Source organism: Peromyscus maniculatus, chromosome 4 (assembly GCF_049852395.1).
Source record: "Peromyscus maniculatus bairdii isolate BWxNUB_F1_BW_parent chromosome 4, HU_Pman_BW_mat_3.1, whole genome shotgun sequence".
Classification (NCBI taxonomy): Eukaryota; Metazoa; Chordata; class Mammalia; order Rodentia; family Cricetidae; genus Peromyscus; species Peromyscus maniculatus.
The window spans coordinates 80,302,244-80,329,298 of NC_134855.1; the positions used below are offsets into that span (position 1 = coordinate 80,302,244).

The 27,055-nt window shown below is 45.5% G+C and overlaps 1 protein-coding gene across 2 annotated transcripts; it reads left to right on the forward strand.

The window, feature by feature from the left end:
- The first annotated feature begins 5,776 nt into the window (after positions 1–5,776).
- On the forward strand, positions 5,777–24,304 carry Cd59 (CD59 molecule (CD59 blood group)). Of its 2 annotated transcripts, none has more exons than XM_006975890.4 (4): positions 5,777–5,928; positions 12,458–12,536; positions 21,133–21,234; positions 23,021–24,304. In XM_006975890.4, the coding sequence occupies exons 2-4, from the start codon at positions 12,476–12,478 to the stop codon at positions 23,251–23,253; spliced, it is 396 nt and encodes a 131-aa protein (XP_006975952.1). In that variant the 5' UTR covers positions 5,777–5,928; positions 12,458–12,475; the 3' UTR covers positions 23,254–24,304. The 2 variants fall into 2 exon arrangements, with proteins under 2 accessions (XP_006975952.1, XP_015850292.1); XM_015994806.3 differs by lacking the exon at positions 5,777–5,928 and adding an exon at positions 7,022–7,202.
- The last annotated feature ends 2,751 nt before the right edge of the window (positions 24,305–27,055 follow it).

Below are 27,055 nucleotides of genomic sequence, written 5' to 3' on the forward strand. Positions count from 1 at the left end.
TCACTAGTGGCTATTGCTTATGAAGTCGGCCATTCCAGCATAGCTCCACCCTCAAAGAACAAGAACGAATGTGACCTAAGCTGTTGGAGCATCTGCTTCACTCAAGGCAGTAGGTTAGACTAAGTCAAGAAAGGTCAGCATCAGATCTGGAGAACCTTGTTATGACCTGATTCGACACAGATGTGTCCTCAACACCAGAATGACCACTGCCAAAGCAGGCTTTGTCTGCAACATTGAAAGAGAAGACTGGACCTGATCAGGGTGTCGAAGTTACTGAGAGCTCTGGGTGGTCTAAAATGACTCAGTAATTGTTAGCAAATGCAAAAGTGAGTGATGAACCTGCAAACTCGAGTGTGAAGTAGCTGACTACGTTTTAAAAGCTGGAAAAGCTGATTGTGGAGGGCAGTTACTGCCAGAGCAAACCCTCTTCTTCTATCTAGGTTTGTAGAAAATACATCCTCTGATATTTGCACAGTGATGAAGTCACCTGGCAGTACGGTCACCTGATGACTCATTTCTTGGATTATATCCCAGTTAAGTGATAGTATAACTATTATCAGACTGCCAAATACTGTTCAGGCTGCCCCTTTTTAAAAATGGACAGTTGTTTTCATTTATCATTAGGCATTGGTAACAAAATACCTTATTTGCTCGTTTTGTTTTCCAAGACAGGGTTTCTCTGTGTAGCCCTAGCTGTCCTGGAACTCACTCTGTAGACCTGACTGGCCTTGAACTCATAGAGATCCACCTACTTCTGCCTCCCCAATGTTGGGGTTAAGGGCATGTGCAACAAAATACTTTTGATTGTAATTTACAGTAGAAAAAGTAGCAGGCAATGATGACTCAAACTCCAATTTGAAAGGCTGATTGAAGCAGAAGGATCATAGTGAGTTTGAGATCAGCCTGGGCTATAGAGTAAAACTCTTTAAAAAAAGAAAATCTAGCTCTGTAAGCTGAGAAGTTTTAAAGTCCTTTTTAGGGCACTAGTCTCATTCATGAAGACAATCATAACTGAATCAACATCTCACATCTTCATAAAGCTGCTTTGTGGATAGTTGCAACATAATGCACCGGAAGGGGACATAGACATGGACATTCAGACCCCAGCATCAACCCACTTTAAAAGGACATTCCCAATAAAGCAGTAATGTCAGAGCTGGCCCCATACTCCCTTGCCATTCTTTGTACCCCCCTTTTCCCTAGTGTACTGATGATGCCCCCATTGCCTTGAACCCTATCTAATGCTTGTGTGTCACAGTGCCTCAAGATTGCTTAGCCACCCTTCAGAATTGGCTGTCTTGGTATATTACACAGACTTTGTTGCATTATTTTTCTTGGAGACAGGACAATAGTAGACCAAAGATTCCATCGAAGCCCCGCTTGATGGGCCCATAAGTTTACCAGGATTACTAACAGGAGCAGGGATGACTGACTGCTACAGTTGAGGAACAACAGCCTAGGTGAGGACTCACGAAAGCACCCCTCATGTTTGAAGAGTTTCTTCTAGCAAGTGTGTACTGTTTATGTACCCCTGGAAGGGGTCTTTGGTCATAAAGTCGTCTACCTCCTCGTGAAACACGATGTTAATAAGTTGTCATCAAGTGACTGACCCAGAAACGAAAAGTGATCAAGGACTGAAGGGGAAGAAAAGTCACTGATGGGCTATTGCTTATGAAGTCGGCCACTCCACCATAGCTCCTCAAAGAACAAGAACAGATGTGACAGGCCATTGGAGCATCTGCTTCATTGAAGGCAATGAGTTTCATGAGCCTCCCTGCTGTTTCTATGAATAGGAACTAGCTGTACAATAAACATCCAGCTCACACTCAAGTGTGATTAGTTGATAAGTCTCTGTTAACTACATTGCAAAAATTCTTAGAAAAAAATTTTTAATGTGTATGGATGTTTTGCCTTCTGTGTGTATCTGTGCACCACCTGTGTTCCTGGTGTCCATGGAGGCCACAAGAGGTCACTGGGGGTCCCCTGCGTCCTGAGAATTGAAACTGGGTCTTCTGGAAGAGCAGGCAGTGCTATTAACTGCCAAGCCATCCTTCCAAACTCTCATTGAAAAGAATTTAACCATTGGCATCATCAATGCTACCCTAACCAGACTCAATGGAGCAAAGTCCACTTGCTGGCCTTTTTAGTACACATTCATTCACATATTTGTCTGAACCTCAGGATGAGACATACCTAAATTAACAGTAGCTTAAATAGTTGGGTTCTTAAAGAAAACTCAGAGGTAACTAGTTCAGGACTGACATGGCACAAGGTCAATAGTGTCCCAGATCCAGATGTGTTCTAGCTTTCTCTTTATATCCTTAGCACAACACCTTTAAAAAAAATCTCATGTAGCCCAGTCTGGCCTTAAACTTGTGACATTCCCTCTATCTTACTTGTACTGAAATTACAGCTGTATGCTACACGCCTGGCTAGAACTTTTAAAGGTCATTTTATAGCTGCAAATTGGCAACCAGCCATATGTATTCAAGGAAGAATGATGAAAACAAAAGGCAAGATGTTAAAGAGGTAAATAAACTGAGTCTCTAACAGTGATGTGGAGAAGGGGTCTAGAATGTAGGAATTATTAATAAGGTCTGGTATGGAGGAGTCAATGACCCAGGCAAGCTACAGACCAGAATTTAGGGCAGTAGCAATAGGAGCATAATGAATTGGGTAAAATTGCAATACATAAATGGTAAGTAGGCCTGGTTAGTTTGTGTTGTGGGTTTTTACTATTTTGGGGGGCCCGCCACCCAGCTCTCAAATAAATCACACATGGAGCTTGTTCTTAATTATATATGTCCTTAGTTTGGCTTGTTTCTTGCCTGCTTTTCTTAACTTTAACCTGTCTGTCTTTTGCCTCTGGGCTTTTACCTTTCTTTCTGTAAACCTTTCTTTCTTACTCCGTTGCTGGCTGTGTAGCTGGGTGGCTGGCTCCTGATGTCCTCCTTCTCTGGCTACTTCTTTCTCTTCTCCCAGATTTCTCCTATATCTTCTATGCCTGCCAGCCCCACCTATCCCACTCCTGCCTTGCTATTGACTGTTCAGTTCTTTATTAGACCATCAGGTGTTTTAGACAGGAACAGTAACACAGCTTCACAGAGTTAAACAAATGCAACATAAAGTAACACACCTTAAAATAATATTCCTCAACGAGTTTGTAGATAAGAGGGAGTAGAATAAAAAGAGTTGATTTCCAGGTTTTATAAACCTGGCTTTATAATAAAATAAAATAAAATGGCAGGAAAGCAGTTGTAGAGAGATTTGTACACTTTTGAGTTCAGGGACATAGAGATACCTAGCAGTAGACTAGATTCGAATATGAAGATGAGGTTGGAATGTGCAAATCTTTTGTGAACACATACTCCCAAGGTAATAATAAAGTAGCGTGGATGTACTAGTCTTCAAGGGCAACAACTCAGTCTACCTGATGTCTTGGGGATACTATTACTGTGATGAAACACAAATGCAAATTGGGGAGGAAAGAGTTTATTTGGCTTACACTACCATATATTCTCATTGTAGGAAGTCAGGACAGGAACTCAAGCAGGGCAGGGACCTGGAGGGGTGCTGCTCACTGGCTTGTTCCTCATGGCTTGCTCAGCCTGCTTTCTTATAAAACCCAGGACCACCAGCCCAGGAATGACCCCACCCAAAATGGGCTGGGTGCTCCCCCACCAATCTAATTTAAAAAATTCTCTACAGGCTTGCCTGCAGCCCAGTCTATGGAGGCAATTTATCAATTGGGGTGGGTTCGCTCTCAGATGACCCTAGCCTGTGTCAAGTTAACGTAAAATTAGCCAGCACACCGGGGAACATTCTGTTGTTAGGGAGGAGGCAAAAAGAATCTCAAAATTGAAGTCAAGAGATTGGTAGCAAAAATACTTGGGGTTTCAGAATTTAAGAGCATTGAATTCTAAAAGGAGAGAATAGAAATATACTATATAATATATAGATATACTAGGCAATGCATGCAAGACAAGGAAACGGCTTTGGATGCAGGCACACTATCAAAGCACTCCTGACTCAAGTCACACTCGCAGAGAGAAAAACCAGGATCTGGGTACTGGCGATCCTGGAACTCGGCAGAGGATCACGATAAAAGGCACATGCCAAAGGCTTTCTGATTATCCTTCAGGATGCTATCTATGGTTTCACTCCCTGCTAGTGACTGGCTAGCAGGTGTTTCTTCCCCCAGCCCCTGTGTTGTACAGGGCCATCCTCCAAGTCAAATGCTTCCATCTGTAGTTCAGTCATGCTTGTTTACCAAAGATCATCCAGTTGGTCCCTGTTGACAGTTTACAGCTCCTCGGAGAGGGGTGGGGAGGGTCACAGAGCCTCACCTGACTATCCAGTGGATGCCATTTCACCTGTTAGGCAATGCCTCCCTAACAGCATGTGGCTTCAGGGAGGGCTGGACTATTGGAGCTTAGGAAGACCAGGGAAGGGAGCCCTTTGTGTGTCTGAGAAAAAGACACCATCTCTGCTAGGTAATGACTTTCCAGTGTGTGTGTGTGGGGGGGGGGGCAGAGGGAGCATCCACACTCCTGAAGAAAACCTGTGCTCTGTAAGAAAACTGAATGAACTCATAGGTTCATCAGAGTCAACTTTGGTGAATTTGTGCCTAGGTTTGTCATCGAGATTTTAGGAGGAGCATAGATGTTGCTCAAGATCACCCCACCCTAGAAACCTGGAAGGATTTATTTATTGGTAAACCTTTCAAATTTCCAGAGCAGAGAAAGGGCCCAGAACTGGGAAGATGACCTGCTTTAAGAGGGATTGGGTTTGTGGGATGTCCTACCTGGTGATTCACCCACTCTTCCTGTTTCTTTTGGTCAAAAGGTGTCCATATGCTTCTTCTACAGCAGAGTTTGAAGCTCAGTCTCTGTTATTGCTGATAGGCTAGGAGAAGAGTGGATGTCCCAACCCCCTTTGTTCTTTAGGATATGGCAGGTACAGAGAGACCTACCACATGCCAGGGGGAACGGGCCATGTTTTGGAGGAATAGATACTACTGGGGGAAAAAACAACAAATAAATGAGAATTTGCTTCCTATTGCTGAGGACAGAAAGCCTTAAAAGTCAAAACTCTCTAACTGGATCATTGCTTCATTTCTCCCATCCGGACTGATGGTCTAACTTGGATTTAATCCCATGTATGCCTCCCTTTCCAACTCAGCAGAAAGCGGACCTGAGATGCTACAGCTTCCCAGACCGATGCTCAAAGAGTACCTCCTGTTCCTCTAGGAGGCCAGCCTCTTGGAGTGTTTACTCTTTTTTAAATTATTGTTCCTGTTGCTTCTTTACTGGATGTGACTCGTCCCAAATGATAAATGGCAACTTCATATTACAACTTCACGTGAAAGGCCTAAGCGGTAGTTTTGGAGTTTGGGTACCTGACCAGTCCACAAAAGTTTTCAAACGCACGACAGAATTTTGTCTTGATTCCAAAGAAAACACTGGGCAGCTGTGTTTGAAGAATATTTGGAGGTTGTCCAAACCTGAGAGCAGGAGCAAGCCACCGCTGAAAGGGCCTGGAAAGATGCCCATGACGGACCAAGAGGGAGCTCAGAGCATTAGCAAACATGGGCACAAAAACATTTTAGGGAGTAATTTTTTTTTTTTTTTTCCCAGAAAGGAAAGATCAGAAGCCGTTTGGGGTAAGGAATCAGAGGGAGACGCACGCCTTTTCTGTTCCCTGGGTTTTGATAGTCTAGTCCTGGCTGCCAAGCTCTCTGCGGTGGCAGAGGCTGTGACCGGAATAGCTGCTGCAGGGGAAGGGGGGTGTAGTCATCAGTTCTTGGGCGTGGCCTGAGGAGCTTGGTAGCTGTCCCGCAGAGGGGCGGAGCCGAGCGCCTACTGCGTAGAAAAGCCTCCGCCGCTGAGTAACCGCAGTAGCAGGTTCTAGCGGACAGCGAGGTGGCCGGTAAGCAAGGGAGCAGAAGTCGGCTGTAACCGAGACTGGGGTGGGAGGTGGGGATGGGTGCTGGTGGTGGTGCGTGCTTCGGCAGCGCATGCGCCTTTGTTCCTTCTCCCTCGGGAGGCCTCTCCCAGGCTTGTAGCTCGGGATACCTCTCCCCCGCTTGTAGCCCCGCCAGCCTTCTTTATTATAGTGAAGATATCCTACCGCAGGCCGGCTCCCGAAAGCCCGCGCTCTGCTTCCCACGCACGGTCCAGGAGCTCGGCATTCCCTCGGCACCTGCCTTCGGGACGCCTCCCGCGCCACTCAGAAGGCAGCCGCAGGGGAGTCGAGGGGGGTAACCTCAGCCTCGACTACTTACTGCCTTTCTTTCTTCTAGCCGAGGTCCAAATTTGAACTTGCTTTAGCAGGTATTTTTGGTGCATGGGCCGGTGCCACCCTTCAGTCTGAGGGCGGACTTTGAAAAGAACCTTAGGCAGTGTGAGTGTCCTTTGTTTTTGTTCGTAGGTAGTCGAAGCAAGCTATTTAACCTTGTTTTCTCATCAGTAAAGGGGAAAGCCTTACTTCACAGGGAGGTAGTGAGCACTAAGGTCACTCACGGAAAAGCTCAGGTTGGCCTCCGGGAATGTGGAAAACAGCAATTGTTAAGGAGTCCCCAACCCCAGGGCCGCCTTTTCGCCACTTCTCCAGAGCAGACACAGACATCAGAATGTCAGTCGAGGGCACTCGCAACATTTGCTGCCAACAGTCTGGGGAGGCTAAGAGAGTTACCTTGTTATGCACCACACGTACTTGTTTGGCATGTACTTTGCTGTACATGGAAAACCTTCCGTTTCATTGGGCAGGCTGAAAGAGAAAAACCCAACTCAAACGGATTTTAGAGTGAGAATACCGGGAAGAGCCAGGGACTTGGAGTCCTGGAACAAATTGCAAAGAGGGAGGCCGTTGTAGGTGAAATTGAAGTTCTGTGTGATTTTAAGAGCACCGGGATGCTTCTCCGGGGCCACCAGGTGGCTGGGAGGGGCTTTTCCATTGTGATGGTGGTTTGCTCTTTGTCCCTACCTGCTGATGTAATTACTTTGATCTGAGTAAAGGATCTTTGGGTAGCTGTTGCATGCTTAGCTACTACTGCGTGTCCAAGCTTGTAAGGACATAAAATCGGCACACCCATGAGACTGCTAACACTGGAGTATATTAAACCACTTAGTTCCCAGGCCTTGATAAGTACAAGCAAGATTCATCCAAAGTGACTTTGTGACTATCCTACTGTCTTGGGACAGGTAATTCCATCCCTCTGGCTCTCTATGAACTTTCTATAAAATGATAATGTTGCGGCTTTATTTTTTTATGACATGCTTAGCCTTAAAGTGCATCAGCCCCAAGCTCCTTGGAGTTTCAACTACACCCAGGGCTGAAGATGTCTGTGAATCCTATGGAAACTGATGCTGTTAAAAATCTCTAATCTGGCTAGGGGATGTGGCTCAGTGGTGATGTCTTGTCTGTGTTCCATTCTTAGTATTGTAAAAGTAAACGAAAGAAAAGGAAAGAGGGGAGGGAGAGAAACTCTTATGCGGGTTTTTTGTTTGTTTTTGTTAGCTGCATTTATTTTGGAAGCCAAATTACAATCTCCATCTATGTTCATGGTTCCAAGCTCAAATCTATGCTTGAAATGCTGTCTCACCATTTTCCAGGAATGAGGCTGCTGGTTATAGCAGCTTTGGGGTTTTGTTCTTTTTGTTTGTTTGGATTCGGGGTCTAGCCTTATTGACCAAATGGGTCTAAAACTTGGGTTCCTGTGATCTTCCATCCTCAGCCACCCAAGCAGCTGGGACTATAGGTACATGACATCATGTTTGGCTTTATATTCAGTTTTTATTGCTGCCAAATGGATTTTTTAAAAAAGCCTAATACAACACAAACCTTCCAGTTCCTTCATCTTCCTGGAGTCTGATTGGGGTCAACACTGGAGGCCCCAAGGGTTCTGTGTCCTTACTCATGCAAGTATTGGCAGAGTGAAGCCTTTGTGACTGGAGAATCCAGATCTGATTTCCTTGAGAGGTGTTAGTTAAGGAACATTCTTAGATTCTAGAGGTCATGAATATGCCGTGGCCAAGGGAGCTCTTCCTGTCCTCAAAGTTAACAGTAGTAAGATGAGTTTATCATGTTCTTCATGTCCTGCCTCTGCTTCTGCTCTCCAATTTCTGACAGGTTCTGTTTCCTTCCTCTCCCTTCTGAGGACCCTGTGATTATACTGGGACAGCTGAGTCAGCGACAATAATGTGCATAACCTTCAGGTCATTGAAGGTCCCCACCAGAGCATGCCTGTAGTCACAGGTTTTAGAGGTAGGGTCTGGATAGTTTTCCCGGAACGAGGGGTCACTTCGGCTGCCTGCAACTGCTGCCCTGTAAACTGGCTCGCCTTCACTCTCAGCTGCTTAAGTGCAGGAAGTGATTCCATTTACCTCATATTATTATTGTCAGGATTAACTACATCGTTATGTCAGGGGCACTAACACTAGCACTGGCCTGTAACATTTACCCCCACCCCCCCACACAGCAGTTAAGTAGCAATCAAGCTTAATGGCTTGTGTTTGGTAACAAGTTGCATCCAGCGGTGTAATCATGGACCCTGCAGGACAAGAAGACACTTCTAATTATTTAATTAACACTAACAGCTCATTTTACAGCCCTGCTGAGAGAATCACTTTCAACCCTTGGGCTAGGTCACTGAGATCTGCTGGTCCTCAGTGTGGTCTCTAGGAATATCTGCAGCACTTGGGAACTGGAAATGGGATTACTAAAACGTAGATGATGATCTATGACTACTAAAAAGGAAATGTACAACGTGCAAAATTTCCTGTGGTTTCACATTCTAAAAACAATACTTGGCTAATTATAGAATGCACTTGGGGGGACGGCAGAGAGTAAAGAAAGGATCAGGAAGAACAAAGGATTTATATCTCACTTAACTGTTACTGTCAACATTTTACGGCATTTACAATGCAGCTTCAGGCCAATGGCCATTCTCCTTTCTGACTCGTCACACAGAAGCATTCTGTTCTTGGAAATAGTGGCCTGTCTTGGCATCATTACACAAGGCCATTTCCTTCTTCAACTTCCTTAATCTCCAGCAGCCTTGTCGTAGAAACTGCCAGTGATCATGTGCATCTGGGCAGCACTATTTGGACTCAGGGTGTTATTAATACAGTTTAAGAAGAGGACATGAGCTGCCTATGGTGGTGCACACCTTTAGTCCCAGCACTCAGGAGGCAGACGCAGGTGGATCTCAGTGAGTTTGAGGCCAACCTGGGCTACATAGTAAGGTGTTTTGTTTTTATTTTTGTTTTTGTTTTTTTTTTAAGACAGGGTTTCTCTATGCAGCTCTAGCTGTCCTGGGGCTCACTCTGTAGACCAGGCTGGCCTCAAACTCAAGAGATCTACTTGCCTCCGCCTCCTGAATGCTGGGACCACAGGTGTGTGCCACTACTGCTTGGCTACATACTAAGTTCTAGGTCATCTGGGGCTACATAGTGGAACTCTTGTTAGGAGAGGGGAAAAAGGACAAAAAGATGAGAGGAAACTCAGGGGAGTTGGATAGAGGTGGTAGTGGAAAATACATGGAATAAATTATGAAATTATTGAAGAATAAATTAAATTATTATTATTTTTTAAAGAAACTACTGGTGGCAACCAGCCAGGCATAGGAAGCAAACTAAGAATCTGAGGGTTACCTTAGGTTAGAGCTGAGATGTTCTCATCCACTCCCAACGCTGGGGTGTCTGGTCCCACTCTTCCCTGATGATGCTGGGGTGTCTGGTCCCACTCTTCCCTGATGATGCTGGGGTGTCTGGTCCCACTCTTCCCTGATGATGCTGGGGTGTCTGGTCCCACTCTTCCCTGATGATGCTGGGGTGTCTGGTCCCACTCTTCCCTGTTACGCCCTCTCTGCCTGCTTTCCTCCTCTGGGGAACCGTGTGACTTCCTAGTCTCAGTGACAGTGGCAGCTCCTCTTCCTCCCCTTCTTTAGGGGGCCACCTTTGGCTCTGCAGCGTTCTTTGCAGTCCATGTAACAGGTCTCACTTCCTAGATAAAAAATGGAGGCCAGAGGGAGCACACAGCAAGTAAGTGGCCAGAACAGCGTGAGAACTATTCAAGACTTTGTTCGGAGACCTCTAAGCTGGACTCAGAAGCCCCCATCTTTACCAGATCTCTGTTTCATTCTTTCCAATACGATTTGTCAGCTCCTCATCACAGAGCAGATGTGGGGAAGGAATTATGTTTATTTCCACAGTGGTGTTTATGTTGGGTACCTTTCTGCAGGAAGTTGCCTGACGCGATACCGATACCTTCCCAGTGTCTTTGGGATGCAGGACCACCTCCCCTCCCCCCCCTAATGCCAAGGCCTGACCCAGCTGGCCCTCACTTTCAGAAGGCATCCGAGGGCCTCCTGTCTATCTGAGGACTTGTGCTCAGTCCTCCCCCTGCTCCCTTGCAGTCGTTTCCCATACCCCAAGTCCTGCCTAACCTGAGTCTGTAAACCATCCTTTGTACTCAGAGTCCTCCTCACATGAGAAACGGAGCAGGAAGCTGGCCACCGAGGAAAGAGGTCCTCCACTTGTAAGGAAAGGGCCAGGCCCTCTTTATCCTTGAAAAACTCACACCCCATGGTGACTCAGTCCGATTTCTACAATGAACAATGAAGAAATCTCCTGTTTTAGTTTCTTGATCTTCCCCTGACCTTGGCGGTCGCCTTCAAAGACATGAGGCTGGTGACGTAGTCCACACCCCCAGAACTTCACATTTCTAACTCTGAAGACACAGGGAGTTTACCCCACCACTCTTTGGTCTGCCAGGCCTGAGCCTTGGCCTGTGGTCCCAGGAGAAAGGCATGCAGAACCCCGTGGTTTAAGTGACCCATTACTTCCCTGTTTCATGGTGGACCCTGAGGTATACAGGAGGGTGGAGACACTTCTTAAACCTGCTCCCCAAACTTGGCGTGTAGGGAGCTTTGAAACCTTCTGTGCCTTGGTTCCTTTATCGGATGAAAGGAATGTTCCAGGCGTTTCCACACTTACCCTTTCACCTGCTGCTTGTTATTAGTCACCTGGTCACTGATGTAATGAGGACTAATCACTAAGGTTACCTGGGAGCTGCTTCCTTCCTGTTATACCCAGATCACAACCCCAAAGAGACCACCGAAGACCATGGATGTCCAGAATGCAACAGCAAGGTTTATTCTGTAGAGACAAGTCTAGACAGGGAACTCGTTCCTACACCCAATACAGTGAGGCAGGGAGGAGTCACTCTTTCTTTGTGTGGCTAGCTATTTAAAGGCAAAAACCACAAGCCCTTCAGGGCGGTTGGGGGAGGGTTGGGGGTTTTGCACGGGTGCAACTCGGATTGGTTTATTTTTATCTCTGTTCTCTTTGAATTGGGTGAGGCTGTGTAACCTTTGAATTTACTGGTTGGGGGTTACAATTATCATTTTGGGGGCAGTCTGGCACAAGTCCCAGGATTTGTCCTTGAGCTGCCATGGGGGCTGGGTGGCCTACCACGTACTGACTGTGGGGGCTGGTTCAGTGGTCTAAGCTCTGTCCTTGACTCACGCACATAGCTCTAAGTTGGTGAGGGGTCCCAGACAGTAAACATCTGGCTGAACTTTGAGCAGTCAGAGTACGTGTAGAAAGGGAGCTACTGCAAGGACTATGTCTTTTGTTCACGGCCCTCTCAGAGACTGCTTGCTCAGTCTCAGGAAACTGAAATTGAGGCCTGATCTCTGAGAGAAGCCTGAGCAGCCTGTTATGGCATCTGCTCGGTCCTTTCACTCCCCTAAAGTGACAAGACACTAAGCCTAGGCAACTGAACCTCCCTATATACACAGGCTTTGCTGTTGCTGCTCTCTGAGGCCTTCCAGAGGTTTGCTTAGGCTCTCTCCACTTGATGGCCTGGCCGAGGGACAGGGCACTCCAGCTCACTCAGCAGCATGGGCAGGGCCGTGAGAACTGAAGCCAAAGTTACCATGTCAGTCAGACGTCTCACCTTTTCATTGGACTAAACACCCCAAATGGGGAAGGTAGTATTTCCTCCTTTGTACAGCAGTGAGTATCAAACCCAGGGCTAGATAAGCATCCCTGGCCCAGGGGAGGATAGATTTATTCCCTGTGTGGCCAGGAACACTGGCTTATATGAACTAAGTCAAACCTTAAGGGTCAGAGGTGGGGGAGGGGCTTCCTGCCCAAGCCTTTGACTCCTGCATAGCTGCCCGGCTCCCCAAGATGGACTTTTCCCTCACTAGCCCAGGTCTTGAAGCAAGAAGAGAGGACCGTCACAGCCTTACTCAGAACTGCCCTGAGTTAATGCACTCCCCCCCCACCCTCCCACCCCACCCCCACCCCCACCCCTGCCAGTGGAAGTTTCATGCCTGTTCTGTTAGCCTTCTGTGCCTTTCCCAAGACCTCCCTGGACTCTAGCGTGTGGTTTTGGAAATAGCTGGAAGGTATCTGTCAGTCAGTGACAGCACTCTTGTTCATTCCAGATTTGGTGGACAGGCACAATGAGAGTTCAAAGGCGACTCCTCTTCCTGCTGCTGCTTCTGGCTGTCCTCTGTTCCACAGGTGAGTGATCTGGACCCCTAGACTGCCCTTGGTCATGGTGCTCCTTTCTCTTGGGCCTCTGGGAGTGTGAGCTGCTGCCGCTGGCCTCAAGTCCTTCATCAAGGCCTAGCTTTGGTTCCTTTGCTTCGAGTATCCCAGATCCTGCTTGTGTAACAACTCTGATGCTTTGGGGTGCCTTCCATGGGGTGTCTGCCTGAGTTAAAGCCCATCGTAGGTTACAGAACTGTTGTTCGTTTGTTTGTTTTCTTTTTAACGGGTGGAGATCAGGTTTCTCCCTTGTCCCACCACATACTACTTTGGGATTTGAGCAGATGTCATCTTTACAATGCTACACAAGTTCTTTTTTTTGAAAGATCTCAGGTGTGGGATATCAGGGGGACACTGGGTAAGTTGTCCTTTTGGGCAAGAGTTTATTAGAGTTATTAATGCCATGGGTAGACAGACAGACAGCAAGTAGTAGGTGCTCTGATGAGGTAGGTAAAGTGGAGGCACTTTACAGGTCTCAAAGGGGGAAGGTTTCACAGCGTGAGTCTGCAGCCAGGCTGTCTCTGATGTGGAGAATGTGACTTTTGTCACTCCTGAGTCTGGATGCTTCCTTGGGGAAGTGAAAATGGAGCCTGCCTTCCTATTGGACTAGAGGAACCTGGGGTTAGGGGCTCTCAGTGAGGGACATGGTTATTTCCTTTACAGAGGAAAGTAGCAGCAGCAGCACCAGCAGCAGCCTAGCCTGAATGCTAACACCTTTGGGATTCCCCTACAGGCTTTACAGCAGGCAGGAAAAAAACAATCCATGAAGAGACAAGAATGAAACTTGGCTCAGCCAGATTTTGTTACCAGTGCTGGGCCAAGACTTCTTGAGCCTGGCCCAGATCATTTTACTTTAGTCATATTTAAGCACAGCACAGTTTAGAAAAAAAAAAAAAGCATTCATATAACAATTAACTCAGTCCCGAATGCACAATTTAAGGCATGTTTACATTGAGACTCCTTACAAAATACATCGGCTTCTTTCAAAAGAATGGGGACTGTTGACTCAGAGATCGTGCCCAAGATTTAGGGTCTAGGGAGTTTGACTGAGGTAAACCAACACCTGTGGTGTCAGGATTGGCCTGCCCTAAGGTAACGCAGAAGTCACTTAGGCTGTTGTAAGTCTCCAGTGAGATCACTCAGAAGAGTAGGTTTTATGGTCTAAAAGCAATGCTTGAGATTTAGGGGGAAAAGTCTTCTCATATAAGGAACAACATCAATTCTGGGAGACACAGGCAGAGCCTGTCTCTTCAGAGAGCGGGGATCACCAGGGTGTAAAACTACAACATCCCAGGCATTCCCGGAAGAGCAGCTACGCACCTCATTCCACTGAGAGAGGTGAGCTGTGTGTTTAACTTTCCTGGCTTCTCCAGTGCTTGTCTGTGTACCCAAGGCCTTTTTGCCCTCTCCATGCTCTGAGGACAGCCTTCTGAGCTCTGTCCTTCCAACCCACCATTTTCCTGTGCCACCGAGATAGTGGTCATGATGCTTGCAGCAACAGCTAAATAAACTTAATCTTCTGGCATGCACGTGCCTATCTTTAGTCTAAGCATTTTTCACGTATTTACTTACCTAACCCTCTTGCCAATTTAGCAGATTATGTACTTATCTCCTTTTTACAAATGACAAAATTGAGGCCCCAAAGGGTTACGAACTTATGAAATAATGCTCACAAGAAATTTTGAGTGCATGAAATAATACCTAGAAGTAGCATGTCAAAACGTGACCCCAGTCTGCCACCGGAGTTCCTGATTTTCACTCACTGTAGGCCACTCCCAGGCTACTGCGCTAAAAACTATCCATCTCTGGGCGCCCTTCTCCTGGCTTCTGAAGAAAGCTGTTCTTACGCTTCTGGGACAATGGGAACACCCACTTTGTGTTGTGTTATCTTCTGCCCATCTCATACTCTTCTAACGTCCTAGCCATGACTGCCTTTGGCAGTGGGGGCGGGGGTTGGGGTGAAGGAACCAGCAACAGATGAGCACAGAAAGTGGAAGGTTCCTGCAGTGTGGGAGTGTTCGGAGCAGACACACTCTGACTGCTAATAGATGAGGAACTCTGCAAATCATCACCTTTGTCCCCACCCAGATGGTGTGAGGGGCCAGCGAGACTGTTCACTGCACCGTGGAGAGAATGGAAGCATGGTGCATATTCCAGCTCATGCCTCTGTTCTCGCTCACCTCTCTGGTTAGCTTTTGGTAACCCTAGCTGTGGTGCGCTGTGATGTGGTCCACCTCTGTCACATCACATTTCATCCTTAATCCTTCTTCCTGCTGCATTTCCTGGCATTACAGTCATCATCTGCAACTGTCAGGGGAGCAAGCTTCGATTTGAGACTGTCAACTGCCCTGTGATAAATTTGGGATATACCTAGTCCCCTTCCTCAGAGAATTTGGGTGTGAAGCTAAAGGCGGAGGAGAAAGGGTGAGAAAGATTGAAAGACAGAAAGTTTTGTTTTCGTTTGCTTTTTTCAAGACAGGATTTCTTTGTGTATCCCTGGCTGTTCTGGAACTAGCTCTATAGACCAGGCGTGCCTCGAACTCACAGAGATCCACCTGCTTCTGGGATTAAAGGCATGTGCCACCACCTTCCTCGGCTGGGAAAGTTGTTTTTAAATGCTATTGTCTAAGACCTAGGAAGCCCTCAGGAGAATTTTCCTGGTAATCAGCAGGATATTGTCTAAGACCTAGGAAGCCCTCAGGAGAATTTTCCTGGTAATCAGCAGGAAAATTTTGATCTTTTGTAATAAAGAAAGTCAAGTAGTACAGATTTTTCTCTTGTTACAGCAGTTAGAGCAGGATAACCCATTCCTGAAATTGGACAAGAAGGGGCCCAGAGGGTCAAGTCCCCCTCTGTCCTGGCTCAGCAACAACCATCCCCTGACTTATGACCTGTCTTCCCTTGCAGTCTACAATTTTCTACTTTTCCCAACTCAGTGAAGTTAGAAAATATCTTGGCTAAACCAGGCTTGAGTTTCAGAACCGATGGCCTGTTACGGAGACGTTTATCATGTGACATTCGTCATGTCTGTTAATATCTTCACCTTAGTTTTCTCTCCTGAAATGGGGATGACACCGCTTGAGCCTGATATTCCTAACAGTGCTGTGAAGGGCCCAGCGTATAGGTGCGCAGACATGGGAACACTGATTGAATATGCTAGCTAGGGATACGCCTGCCCTACAGAAGATCCCAACGTGGTGTTGGCCTTGGCCTTTCCATCTAAAGGCTTGTCACTAAGCCACATGAACTCTGGCTCTAGCCAGGAGACCAATTCCCTTCTGTGGATGGAATATAAACTGGCCCTCAAAGAACCAGGCGAGTACAATACCCTTCCTCTCCCATGCTTTTCTTCTCCTATGTATGTGGCTGTCTCTAGCACAACGAAGGGACCGTAGAGAATGGCATCCTTGGGTTTCTCATGCTGACACTGAAGGGGAGCAAGCAGAAATGTTTGCTGGAGTCCTGCCTGCAGCTCGTGGCCCCACTTTGACTCTGTCACTCTGTGGCTGGCTGTTCCTCAGTGGTCACTTCACCTCTCCAGGCAAAGTAGAGAGAGGGGAGAAGTTTTGTTTTGTTGTTCCTGATGCTTCAGTGGGTTGAATTAGAACCTTGCCAAATCAAAATATTCCCTTTGAGTGAGATGTCACACCGGCAAAGGCTTAGGTACAGAGAGCTTGCTTCCTTGCAAGACTCAGAAGTGAAGATCTCAACTTCTAGAAACATTTCCTTGTCCCCTGGTGATAAACAGAGGTGTTGGCCTTAGAACTGAAGGTCGTCACTCAGATGACCTTAGAACTAAAGGTCAACACTCAGAACTAAAGGTCAATCACACCGGGTTTAATCATGACATAACCACAGCATCCTTCTGTGAGACTGCACATGTTTCTCCTTGAAAATGTCTTTCTGTGGGTGGGTGCTACAAAATCCTGATGTCATGGTAGAAGCCATGTGACAGGAAGACCATTCTCTCCGGCACAGGGGAAGGGCATACCTCCACACCCACACAAATTGGGAAGATTCCTTTCCGATTCTTGCCTCAGCCTCTTTTCACATGTGCTGACTACCATCTCTTCCTTGTCGTGTTATAAAACTAAAGGAGGAAAAAGAGGTCAGTAAAACCTGACTCTTACCTCTCAACACTAAGTTAGATCTAAAGGGACAGCAGTTGCTTTTCTGTTTTTGAATTAGGGAACCAGGGCTTAATGTCTCTGCTATGATTGGTTGCCCTATCTACAAGAGTTTAGTGTATACCTGTTGTCTTGTGTTGTCAGTAGGTACTTCTGACCCTGGGTCTGTCCTAACAGGAAGTAGTTCAGTGATGATATCCTATTCCAGAGGTCATTAAACTTTTCTCTAAAGGGCCAGATTGCAAATACCTGAGGCTTTACACACCAGCAGGCAAAGAATCCAATACACTGTACAAGCTCATATAAATAAAAGAGAGGAAACAGATTTTTACAAAATTTCGATTGACAAAAATCCACAATGTAATAACTGCCTATCAATGTATAATGTATATCTGCTAATGAGTGGAATAGTGATTTTTTAGAAGGATAATATTTTACTTATGGTTTCAGGATTAGTGTACCCCATCACCAAATCAGTTAGTTGTAAAGGTTCAACTGAAAGTACTAATCTGAAGAGATTTTTACCTTTGAAAATGTCTTTTCACACCAACAAGTGCTGATTATTGACCCACACATAACGGTGTGATGTAGTTGAGTATATTGTTGCTTGTGAACCCCTCATGGGATTGTTAGGTCATTCTCTTGGTACTTTCCATCATTGCAGATTATCGCCTTCCAGTGGAGGGTTAGGAGGAAGCTTCCCAGTTGTACAGCTAGATTTGAGTTTTTGTTTGATTTTTTTGGAGGGGGTACCAGCAGTCCTTGGAACCACTATTTAACAGTGCTAGCCTTAACCTCCCAACTCTTTCTCCATCTCCCAAGCGCTCAAATTGCATGTTGTACATCAGTATATCCACCTCAGTTGGGTGGATTTGCACTTAGACCTGGGTCCATCCTATTTTTGTTTGTTTGTTTGTTTTTCGAGACAGGGTTTCTCTGTGTAGTTTTGGTGCCTATCCCAGATCTCACCCTGTAGACCCAACTGGCCTCAAACTTACAGAGATCTGCATGTGCCACTGCACCCAGCTGGTCCATCCTATTTTAAAAACTGTTTTACAGCTTATTAATCTTTGCAACACAGATTGCTAAACGGTCTTATTAATAAAAAAAAAAATCCAGAGCCAGATATTGGGATAAAAACCTAAGAGATCAGAGGAATAGGAAAAGTCACAGACAACCTCACCTCACTGACACCTCAGTCTCCAAAGAGACCTGCTTCCTGTATACCCACACCTATATTCCTTTTTGTTCTGCCATCTCATTTCCTCTCTCTGCCCACCTACATCACTTCCTGTCTGTCTGTACAGACCCCCAGACCTCTATGGTTAGTGCTGGGATTAAAGGCATGTGTCACCACTGCTGGTTCTGTTCCCCAGTGTGGCCTTGAACTCACAGAGATCCAGATGGATCTCTGCCTCCCAAATGCTAGGATTAAAGGCGTATACTACCATTGCCTGACTTCTATGTTTAATATAGTGGCTGGCTTTTTCCTCTGATCCTCAGATAAACTTTACTAGTGTGCACATTATTGGGGGACACAATACATCACCACAAATCTTATCATTGAAAATCTATCTGCTGGCCAGGCAGTGGTGGTGCACTGACTTTAATCCCAGCACTCGGGAGGCAGAGGTAGGCAGAGCTCTGTGAATTCAAGTCCAGCCTGGTCTACATAGTGAGTTCCAGAGCAGCCAGCAGCGCTATATAGAAAGACCCTGTCTCCAAAAACAAATATACAAAACAAAAACCATACATGCTCACCCCTGGTAAAGTCACTGAAGAACCTTCACAGCTGCTCGTTGTGAGCTCCAACACAGGCCTGTGTAGTCCTGACTCTACTCTTTTGTCTTTTGTTTTGTTTTGTTTTTTGAGACAGGGTTTCTCTGTGTAGCTTTGAGCCTTTCCTGGAACTCGCTTTGGAGACCAGGCTGGCCTCGAACTCACAGAGATCTGCCTGGCTCTGCCTCCGGAGTGCTGGGATTAAAGGCGTGCGCCACCACCGCCCGGCCTCTTTTGTCATTTTTAGGAGGATTTTTTTTTTTTTTTTTTTTTTTTTTTTTTTTTTTTTTTTTTTTTTTTATTAATCATGCAGGCTGTGTCTTATAAGTCTGTGTTTGGGCTCATTTTTCTGTGGCTAATTCAAGGAATTCAGTAATCATAGCAAAGTCAATTGTCTTCCCATCACCGAAACGGATTCTCAATCTGAATGCAAAGATGCTAGCTCATTGTCGTTTTGAACACTTAAGCTAGCTTTCCCTGGAATTTCTGTCTTAGGTACCCATCAAAGCAAAAACAGAACTCTCATCTCAAAGAGGACAAGAGATAGGTTATTCTGGAGCCAAGCATGAGTGATCATGGCCCAGGAAGACAGATTTAGTTTACTCCCAAATCCATGTTCCAACATGGAAGCAGTTTGATGAGATTTTGTAGGAACAGAACCAAGAAAGCCATAAATCAAGACGCTATTGGAAGGCACTGGTGGAAACATGGGGTAGATGGGTTGAAGCGAGGTGGGGGCCTCTGTTACAGGCCCCAGATGCTCTCTGGCTGGACTCCTAGCCCTCTGCTTAGTTGGAAATGAGTCTTCAGTCTGTACATTCCAAACATTCTACCTAATGGTCACAAAACTGGTTGGTCAAGTGCAGAGGGAAGCCCTAAATGACTAAGAGGGCTAAAGATGGCTTAAAGGACTTTGGTTCTGGAATTCACATTCCAAACTCACCACATTCCTTGAAACTAACCAGTTAATCAGCTTCAAAGAAGACTCCAGCTTTTTTGAGGAACTTTGGTTCACGGTATTGAAAGGTCTCAAACATGATTTATTCAACGTCATAGGTGCGGCGGGGTCTGAAGGGAGAGGGGGATCTTCAGAAGGCTTGGAAAAGCAAGGACATTTTTTTTTTTTTTTTAATTTGGGGAAGGAGATGAGGCAGGGAGTGAGGGAGGAGTGTCTTGTCCTGTGGAGAAATGAGAGGAAAGAGTCCAGAAGAGGAATGTGAGGTATGGAGGAAATGCACCTTCCCCAGGTGCATTCACTAGATGGGTGGGAAATGTGCCCTTTGCCCCCCCCCCCCCCCCCCCCCCCGAGGTCTCTAAGCTCCTTGGCTATTGTCATGCTCCTGGAATCCAGACACCTAGGGAGTTGGCTTCAGGAACTCTGACAAGTGCTCTGCTGCTCCCTGGAACATCCGTGATCCCAGAATCAACTCTGAGAACTGAGAACTGGGCTGTTTGGAGATGGAAAGGCCATTTTGGCTCCTCTTGGATTTAGATTTCTTCCTCTGAAGTCTGAAGGAGGGGATCATGCCTAGGGAGCCTGTCACAGAGTCACAGACATCCTCCTGGTACGGTGCCTGCTAGTATCTGTTAAGACTAGAGGGAAGCATGGTATGGTTAGCCCCTGGTTCAAACCTAACAGGAATTTCCTTCCCCAGGTGAAGGGCACCAGTGACCACCTGCTTCCTCTGAAGTAGGTGGCTGGTTGCTATGAAGAATGCATTTTTGTTGTTGTCATTTTCCTGTTAGCTGACAAGGGACATTATTTCTCCAATCTCCCTCTTGCCCTTTTGTGCTGCATTAACCAATTGTGTCACATTGTGAACTTGAGTTCCCACCAATGGGGTGAAAGGCAGTCACCACGTGCATTGGGGCAAAAGATGGAAGTGATTTTGTTACTGGTGTTTGCTAGCCCAATTTGCACTCTGGCACCCTCTTTTTGAAAAAAAGGAAGAGAAGGAAGGAAAGAAAGAAAGAGAAAGAGAAGGAGAGAAAGAGAGAGAGAAAGAGAAAGAAAGAAAGAAAGAAAGAAAGAAAGAAAGAAAGAAAGAAAGAAAGAAAGAAAGAAAGAAAGAAAGAAAGAAAGAAAGAAAGAAAGAAGGAGAAAGGAAAAGAGATTTGCTGAGTTAATTTTGCTTTTTTCCTTTTCCAGGTCATAAGCTTTCCAGTTTAGATGGTTACTGTGTCAATCAATCCAAGGGTAGCTGAGCTTCAGGCAGCCCTGTAGGAAAAGAAACACACACACACACACACACACACACACACACACACACACACACACACACACACACACAGAAACTCAGTCACAGCGGAAGTAGGAAGGGGACTATTTGAGGAAAGGAAAGAATTTAGGGGGTAAGAGGGGGAGTATGAATGTGCTTACAATATATTGTATTCATGTATGAAATTGTCAAAATTTTAATTAAAAATAAAGCCAGGTGGTAGTGGCACACACCCTTAGTCCCAGTTCTCAGGAGGCAGAGGCACGTTGATCTCTGTGAGTTCAAGGCCAGCCTTGTCTATAGAATGAGATCTAGGTTGACCAGGGCTACATAGAGAGACTCTATCTTGAAAAACAAAAAACCAACCACCAAACAAAAGATTAAAACAAGCTGACCCAGACCTGTGGTTTCACAGAAGCCAACAGTCTTTCTTCCTGTCTCTAGGTGTTAGCCTCAGGTGCTACAACTGTTTGGACCCAGTCTCCTCATGCAAAATGAATACGACTTGTTCACCGAACCAGGATTCCTGCCTCATTGCTGTGTCCGGTAAGGGCCCCTGGGTTTCTGGTCTAAGTGTGGTCAGGGATGAGAGCCTGGAAAACCTGGACCCCTCTAAATCTCACTCCATTTGTGCTCACCAAGTGATGGCTGCTATTCACTAACACCTGCTGCTCACAATGGACTGGACACTAAGTGTTTCCTGTGTACTTCTTAGAAATACGGCATTTCTCACATAACCAACCCTTGGGGCCGTCTTCCTCTGCAAAAGATGAGAAAACGGAGGCTCAGGTAACATCCTAGGCGAAAGTCAGGCAATCCACACAGGATTTGAATTTGGAAATTTATCTGATTCCACAACTCTCAGGCTTCTTAATAGTGATTGTCTGCTTGCCTCCCAACCTTCTGGGAGCCTCCAGTGTGCCAGGCCCTAGCTAGGGACGCAAGGATGGAGAAAAGGGTATGCATCAAAAATTTGACCTCGGCCTGTCCCAAATGACTGTTCAGACCTCTGTCTGGCTCCAGGTATCTAGTACATATGGAGACCCGGGATGAGCTCAGAGGATGATAAATGTCCTATGACTAATAAGGAAGATGATTCATTTGAGAAGCCACGTGCTCAGAAGAGTGGCCTAAGAGATCAGGGCGCATGTGAGCGAGGGAAGAAGCATAATGCCCATAAGCCCATATCACCTGCCTTTCCACGCTGGCCGAACTGTGGAATCTCCACTTAAGAATCTGGGAAATGGTCAACTGGGAAGAAGCCAGCAGCTGCCCTCTGTTTTTAGTGGCTGGAGCTCTAAGCTAGGTAAATGTGTATGACTAATGATAAGAGGGAGCAGTGGCCATTTCAGTATGGCTTGGTGTATGAGATAAAACCCTTTCTTTCTAAGAGATAAGAATAAAAACTGCCTTCAAGGGTATGTTTCCCCAGGAAGGAAAAAACCGTTCAATTAAGTAAGGACCAATCAAAGGTAGCTTGTTTTCAAAACAGGAGTACCTGCTAATTTTTATGTAAATTCCTGGAGTGTAGCCAGAATTCCAGGCCTTATGTTCAAAGTGTTTGTTTTCACGGGGTATGGGAGGAAGACAGTCCTCCACACCTTCACTGCTAAGGTGAAAGTGTAGTAATTCCCTCATGAGTACTACAATCATTCATTCCATTTTTTTCTTTTTTGTTGAAATTTTTTTTTCATCCAATATGTTTTGGTTCATTCCATTTTCTTGATCTTAGCCCTCCTTATAGGTATGAAGTAATATTTGTCTCTCTATCACTATGTAGTAAACAGACTCATGAATAGATTTTGTTTTTTTAAGTGCTTGCTTTACAAATAAAATAGTATCATGTCTCTTTTCCTTCTCTGTAAAAGTAGAATGATTGATCAGAGGCAACATGTGTTTAAAATCTTAGTAGGTATCACCAAGTTTCCCTCTTAAATAGAAATATAACTGCCTATAACTTTCCCCTCCACCACACACACACACACACACACACACACACACACACACACACACACACACTCACACACTCACACACTCTCACACACACACACTCGCACACTCGCCCACTCGCCCACTCGCCCACTCACACACTCACACACGCACACACCACACACGCACACACTCACACACTGGCTCTGACCAGACTTGAGATTTATGGGAGATTCTCCCCTTGGAGGTGTGCCATCACTTGCTTGTTCACCTTTACACCCAAGTTGGGATGCCCGTTTCTGCCCCAACCTCTCTCTTCTTGTAGGCTAAGCTTGGAAATGCAGAATGACAGGTTCAGAACCGCACCTGCCTGGCTTCTTAGCATCTGTGTGTGTCTCCACAGGAAGGCAAGTCTATCAACAGTGTTGGAAATTTTCGGATTGCAATTCCGTGACCCTTCTGAACCGATTAGAACTGGCAACTGTACAATACAGATGCTGCCAGGTGGACATGTGTAACAAAAAGCTCAAAGACGAAAGTGATGACCAGAAAGGAAATAATGGGTCCTCCTTGTCGGGGAAGACTGCATTGCTGGGGACCTCAGTGCTGGCAGTCATCTGGAAGCTGTGTTTCTAGGTCGTCATGGAGCTCTGGGGCACCTCTGTTCTTACCTTTTTTTGCTGCTGCAGCACTCCAAAGCTGATATTTTCCATTATATCCTTTTGGGAAAGAATAAAGTTGATCTGAACGCTGTGGACAAGAGGAAGGGATCTAAGCCGTGTGGAGGACCGCCCTGCACCCGGGAAGGCCCTCTTCAAGTATAAGAGTGAAGTTCATGGATCTAACTCCGATAGGTTTTTTGAATCTTCTTTTGCCCTTGGGAGCACTGCCTTTCTGTTTCAGCTTAACTGGGCTTTTGGCAACCCTCAGGGATGTCTCTCTGGTTCCTAGAATGTAGCTGAGAGGTTTAGTCAGTACCTTTAGGAGTGAGTGAACCAGGGGGATTCTTTTCATCGTTTTGTCACACTCATAAAATGCTTTCATAGCCTTGCAAATCCAAAAAAAAAAAAAAAAAAAAAGCGTGTGAGTATTCCAGATGTGAACTGTCAGGAGCAGTGACGTTGTTGGGTTTTTTTTTTTTTTTTTTTAATTTTATTATAATGCTGGGAATGACACCCAGATCCTTGAGCATACAGGCAAATGCTATACCCTTAAGGCATACTCCCAGCTCAAGCCTAGTATCTCAGCACTCATGAGGCCTAGGCAGGAGAATGGCCATAAGTTCAAGGCCAGCTTGACTACAAAGTGAGTTCCAGGTCACCCAGAACTATAGTAAGACTTTACCTCGGGGGAAAAAAAAAAAAAAAAAAAAAAAAAAAAAAAAAAAAAAAAGAAAGAAAAAGAAAAATCAAAACAATAACAAAAAAAGGAAGAAGGAAACACAAAAAGTCCATCATCTATTTTTTTATAGAAGTACCAGTGACTACAATTTGACTTTTCCTGCATCTCTAAATTTCGATTTCCTGCATCTCTAAATTTTACATAGGCTTTCCCAGCTTTTTTAAGAAAAATGTAATTGCCTACAATAATGCTGTATTTAAGCTATTCCCTCTCATTTCTTAGAAAAGCAGATTATCTTGACTTTGCTCCACATAATGAAGTAATAAACAGCCTGTGCTATATGACAGAGGGGCGTAAGTGTGTTTATTTTAAATGTCTTCCTAGCAGGAAGACCCTTCACGTGTTCATGCATGAAGGATGAATGCAGTGGGAGCAGACTGTGCGGCTGTCATTTGAGATGTCCAAACGTCTCCAGGAATAGCAGCAGGCCAGTGGGGGTGTTCCACCTGCCTGTCTCCAGCCTGTTGGCTTCGCAGTGGTTCAGCACAGTTCATCCACAGCACATTCACTGTGGCTGTCTGTTAGCACAGAGTTTGGAAGCCTCCTTCCTAAAAAAGGGGAAGGCTGTTCCCTGTATGTGCCGAAGCCTGACTTTTGCAGAAGAAGGAGTTTCTTTATTAACCTCACAAACTGTTTCTTATGAGAAGGGTGTTAAATTCAAAAAAGAAAACTCTCTTGGTTATATAATGTGTTAGACAAATCATGTGTATTATTTTAGACAGCTATGCAGAAATGGTGCTTTTCTGAAAAGAAAATCTCAGCCAATGGATGAGCATGGAGGGTGCAGCTGAAATATGACAAACAGCTCATACAATGTGTAGTTCAAGGGTGGCAACAGAAAGAATGTGCTTTCGGGCACTTTCGCCTCCTGTTGCCTTGGTTATCAGTGTCCTCTGCTGGCTCAGTGTTTTTCTTTTTGTTTTTTTTATTTTGTTTGGTTTTGTTTTCTTTGTTTGTTTTGTTTGTTTGTTTTTTTTTTCAAGACAGGCTTTTTCTGTGTAGCTTTGGTGCTTATCCTGGATCCCATTTGGTAGACCAGGCTGGCCTCGAACTCACAGAGATCCCCCTGGCTCTGCCTCCCAAGTGCTGGGATTAAAGGCGTGCGCCACCACTGCCCGGCTGCTTGTTTGTTTTTTTCCCACAACATCTTTATTTCATTTTCTCTGCCAAGTCAAATTATCAGTTATGACTGTTTCCTCTAAAGGATTTTTCTCCCTTAGCAACTGGCTGAGCAGAGTAGCCTATTCCATATGAGTTCTGAGGAATGATAACTGAAATTGACTCATTTAAACAAAAAAAATCGATATTTCAAATTTTGTGGGTGTGTGTTTTGTGAGCAAGAAGCATCCAAGATTACAAAAGCTGAGAATTTTGCTGTTCTGGAAGTCTATCTCAAGATCCAGGTTCCAGTATAAGACAGTCTGACAGGCATCTTGGGCCATGTATCTCCAGTTAATGGGGAAACGGGAAAAGGAAGTTGGTTTTGTTTGTTTTTTAATTTTAAAAAATTTACTTTGTAAACCAGGCATGGTGGTGCATGCCTTTAATCCCAGTACTCAGGAGGCAGAGGCAGGCAGATCTCTGAGTTTGAGGCCAGCTTGGTCTACAGAGTGAGTTCCAGGACAGCCAGGGCTACACAGAGAAACCCTGTCCCAATAAAAAACAAATTACATTTGTGTTTCTCTCCCACTTCCCCCAGTGTGTGTGTGTGTGTGTGTGTGTGTGTGTGTGTGTGTGTGTGTGTGTGTGTTTCACGTGCAGGTGAGGGTCAGAGGAGAACTTGGTAGAGTCACTTGTTGCCTATTATGTGGGAGCTGGGGGCTTTACCTGCTAAGCCATCTCACTGGCCCCAAAAGGCAGTTTTTTGAAAGCAGAATCTGGGTCCTGCTGGCGAAGGAGGAGGGCTACTATTTCTTTCTGCACAAAGTTGTGCTTATGGGTTGGTGCCTGGATCCACAGGCAGTACTGCTGAGCCCACGTAAGTAGAGAGCAGGTCACCATTGAGTTTCACAGAAACTACCATACTGTTCGGTGCTGGGCAGAAACAACCCCACTGGGCTGTCTTTAGGAGGTGAGCTGTGGATTCAAAGGTATACCAAGTGAGTTTGTAAATAGACTTCATATATGTCCTGAAGGATGCTGACCTAATATCCAACTTACTCTCGGAAGCACTGAGCATTAAGGTGTGGGGAAATGCCTCTTGTATCCTGGCAATTGGCCCCATGATTTAAGATGGTGTGTGCATCCTGACAGAATAAGAGCCTGCCTGCTGTGGGATGGTCTTTCTGGATGCTGTGAATATGTGTTGCTACCATTGGTTAATGAAGAAGCTGCTCTGGCCTATGGCAAGAGGTTATAGCCAGGCAGGAAATCCAAGAGAGATACAGGGAGAAGAAAGGCAGAGTTGAGCAGAAGTCATCCAGCCACCCAAGGAACAAGATGCCAGCAGACCAGTAATGACATGGCCACGTGGCAAAAGCATGGATTAATAGAAATGAGTTAATGTGAGATGTAAGAGCTATCTAGCAATAAGCCTGAGCCATAGACCAAACAGTTTGTAATTAATATCAAGCCTCTGAGTGATTATTTTATAAGCAGCTGTGGGGCCAGGTGGGACCCAGAAAACAGTTTCAGTTACACCTGCCTGACTTTGTTCTGTATGTTTTGGATTTGAGACTTCCTGAGAGAAGGAGCCAGATGTATACATCTTGATTCTTAGTAGAGCCAGGTGATTTATGCTGTTCAAGGTAAAACTTTTATCAGTCTTCAAAGCATTTAGCACATACTCAATTCTGTTGCTTTCAAACTCATCTGAAGTGATGCTAGATGGCTCTCTCACTGAGAGCTGCTTGTGCCGAGAAGGCAGTGTTGTCTAAAGGTGGCATTCACCTGGCATGTGATGAGGGCAATTCTAGGTGTAGGGTGTGTCAGCTCTGGGCCTTGAGTCTGTCTTCGTCAGCATCATCTCGCCTTGCATAAGAGTTGGAATTACAGGGGTTGAAGAGATGGCTCAGTGGTTAAGAGCATTGGATGCTCT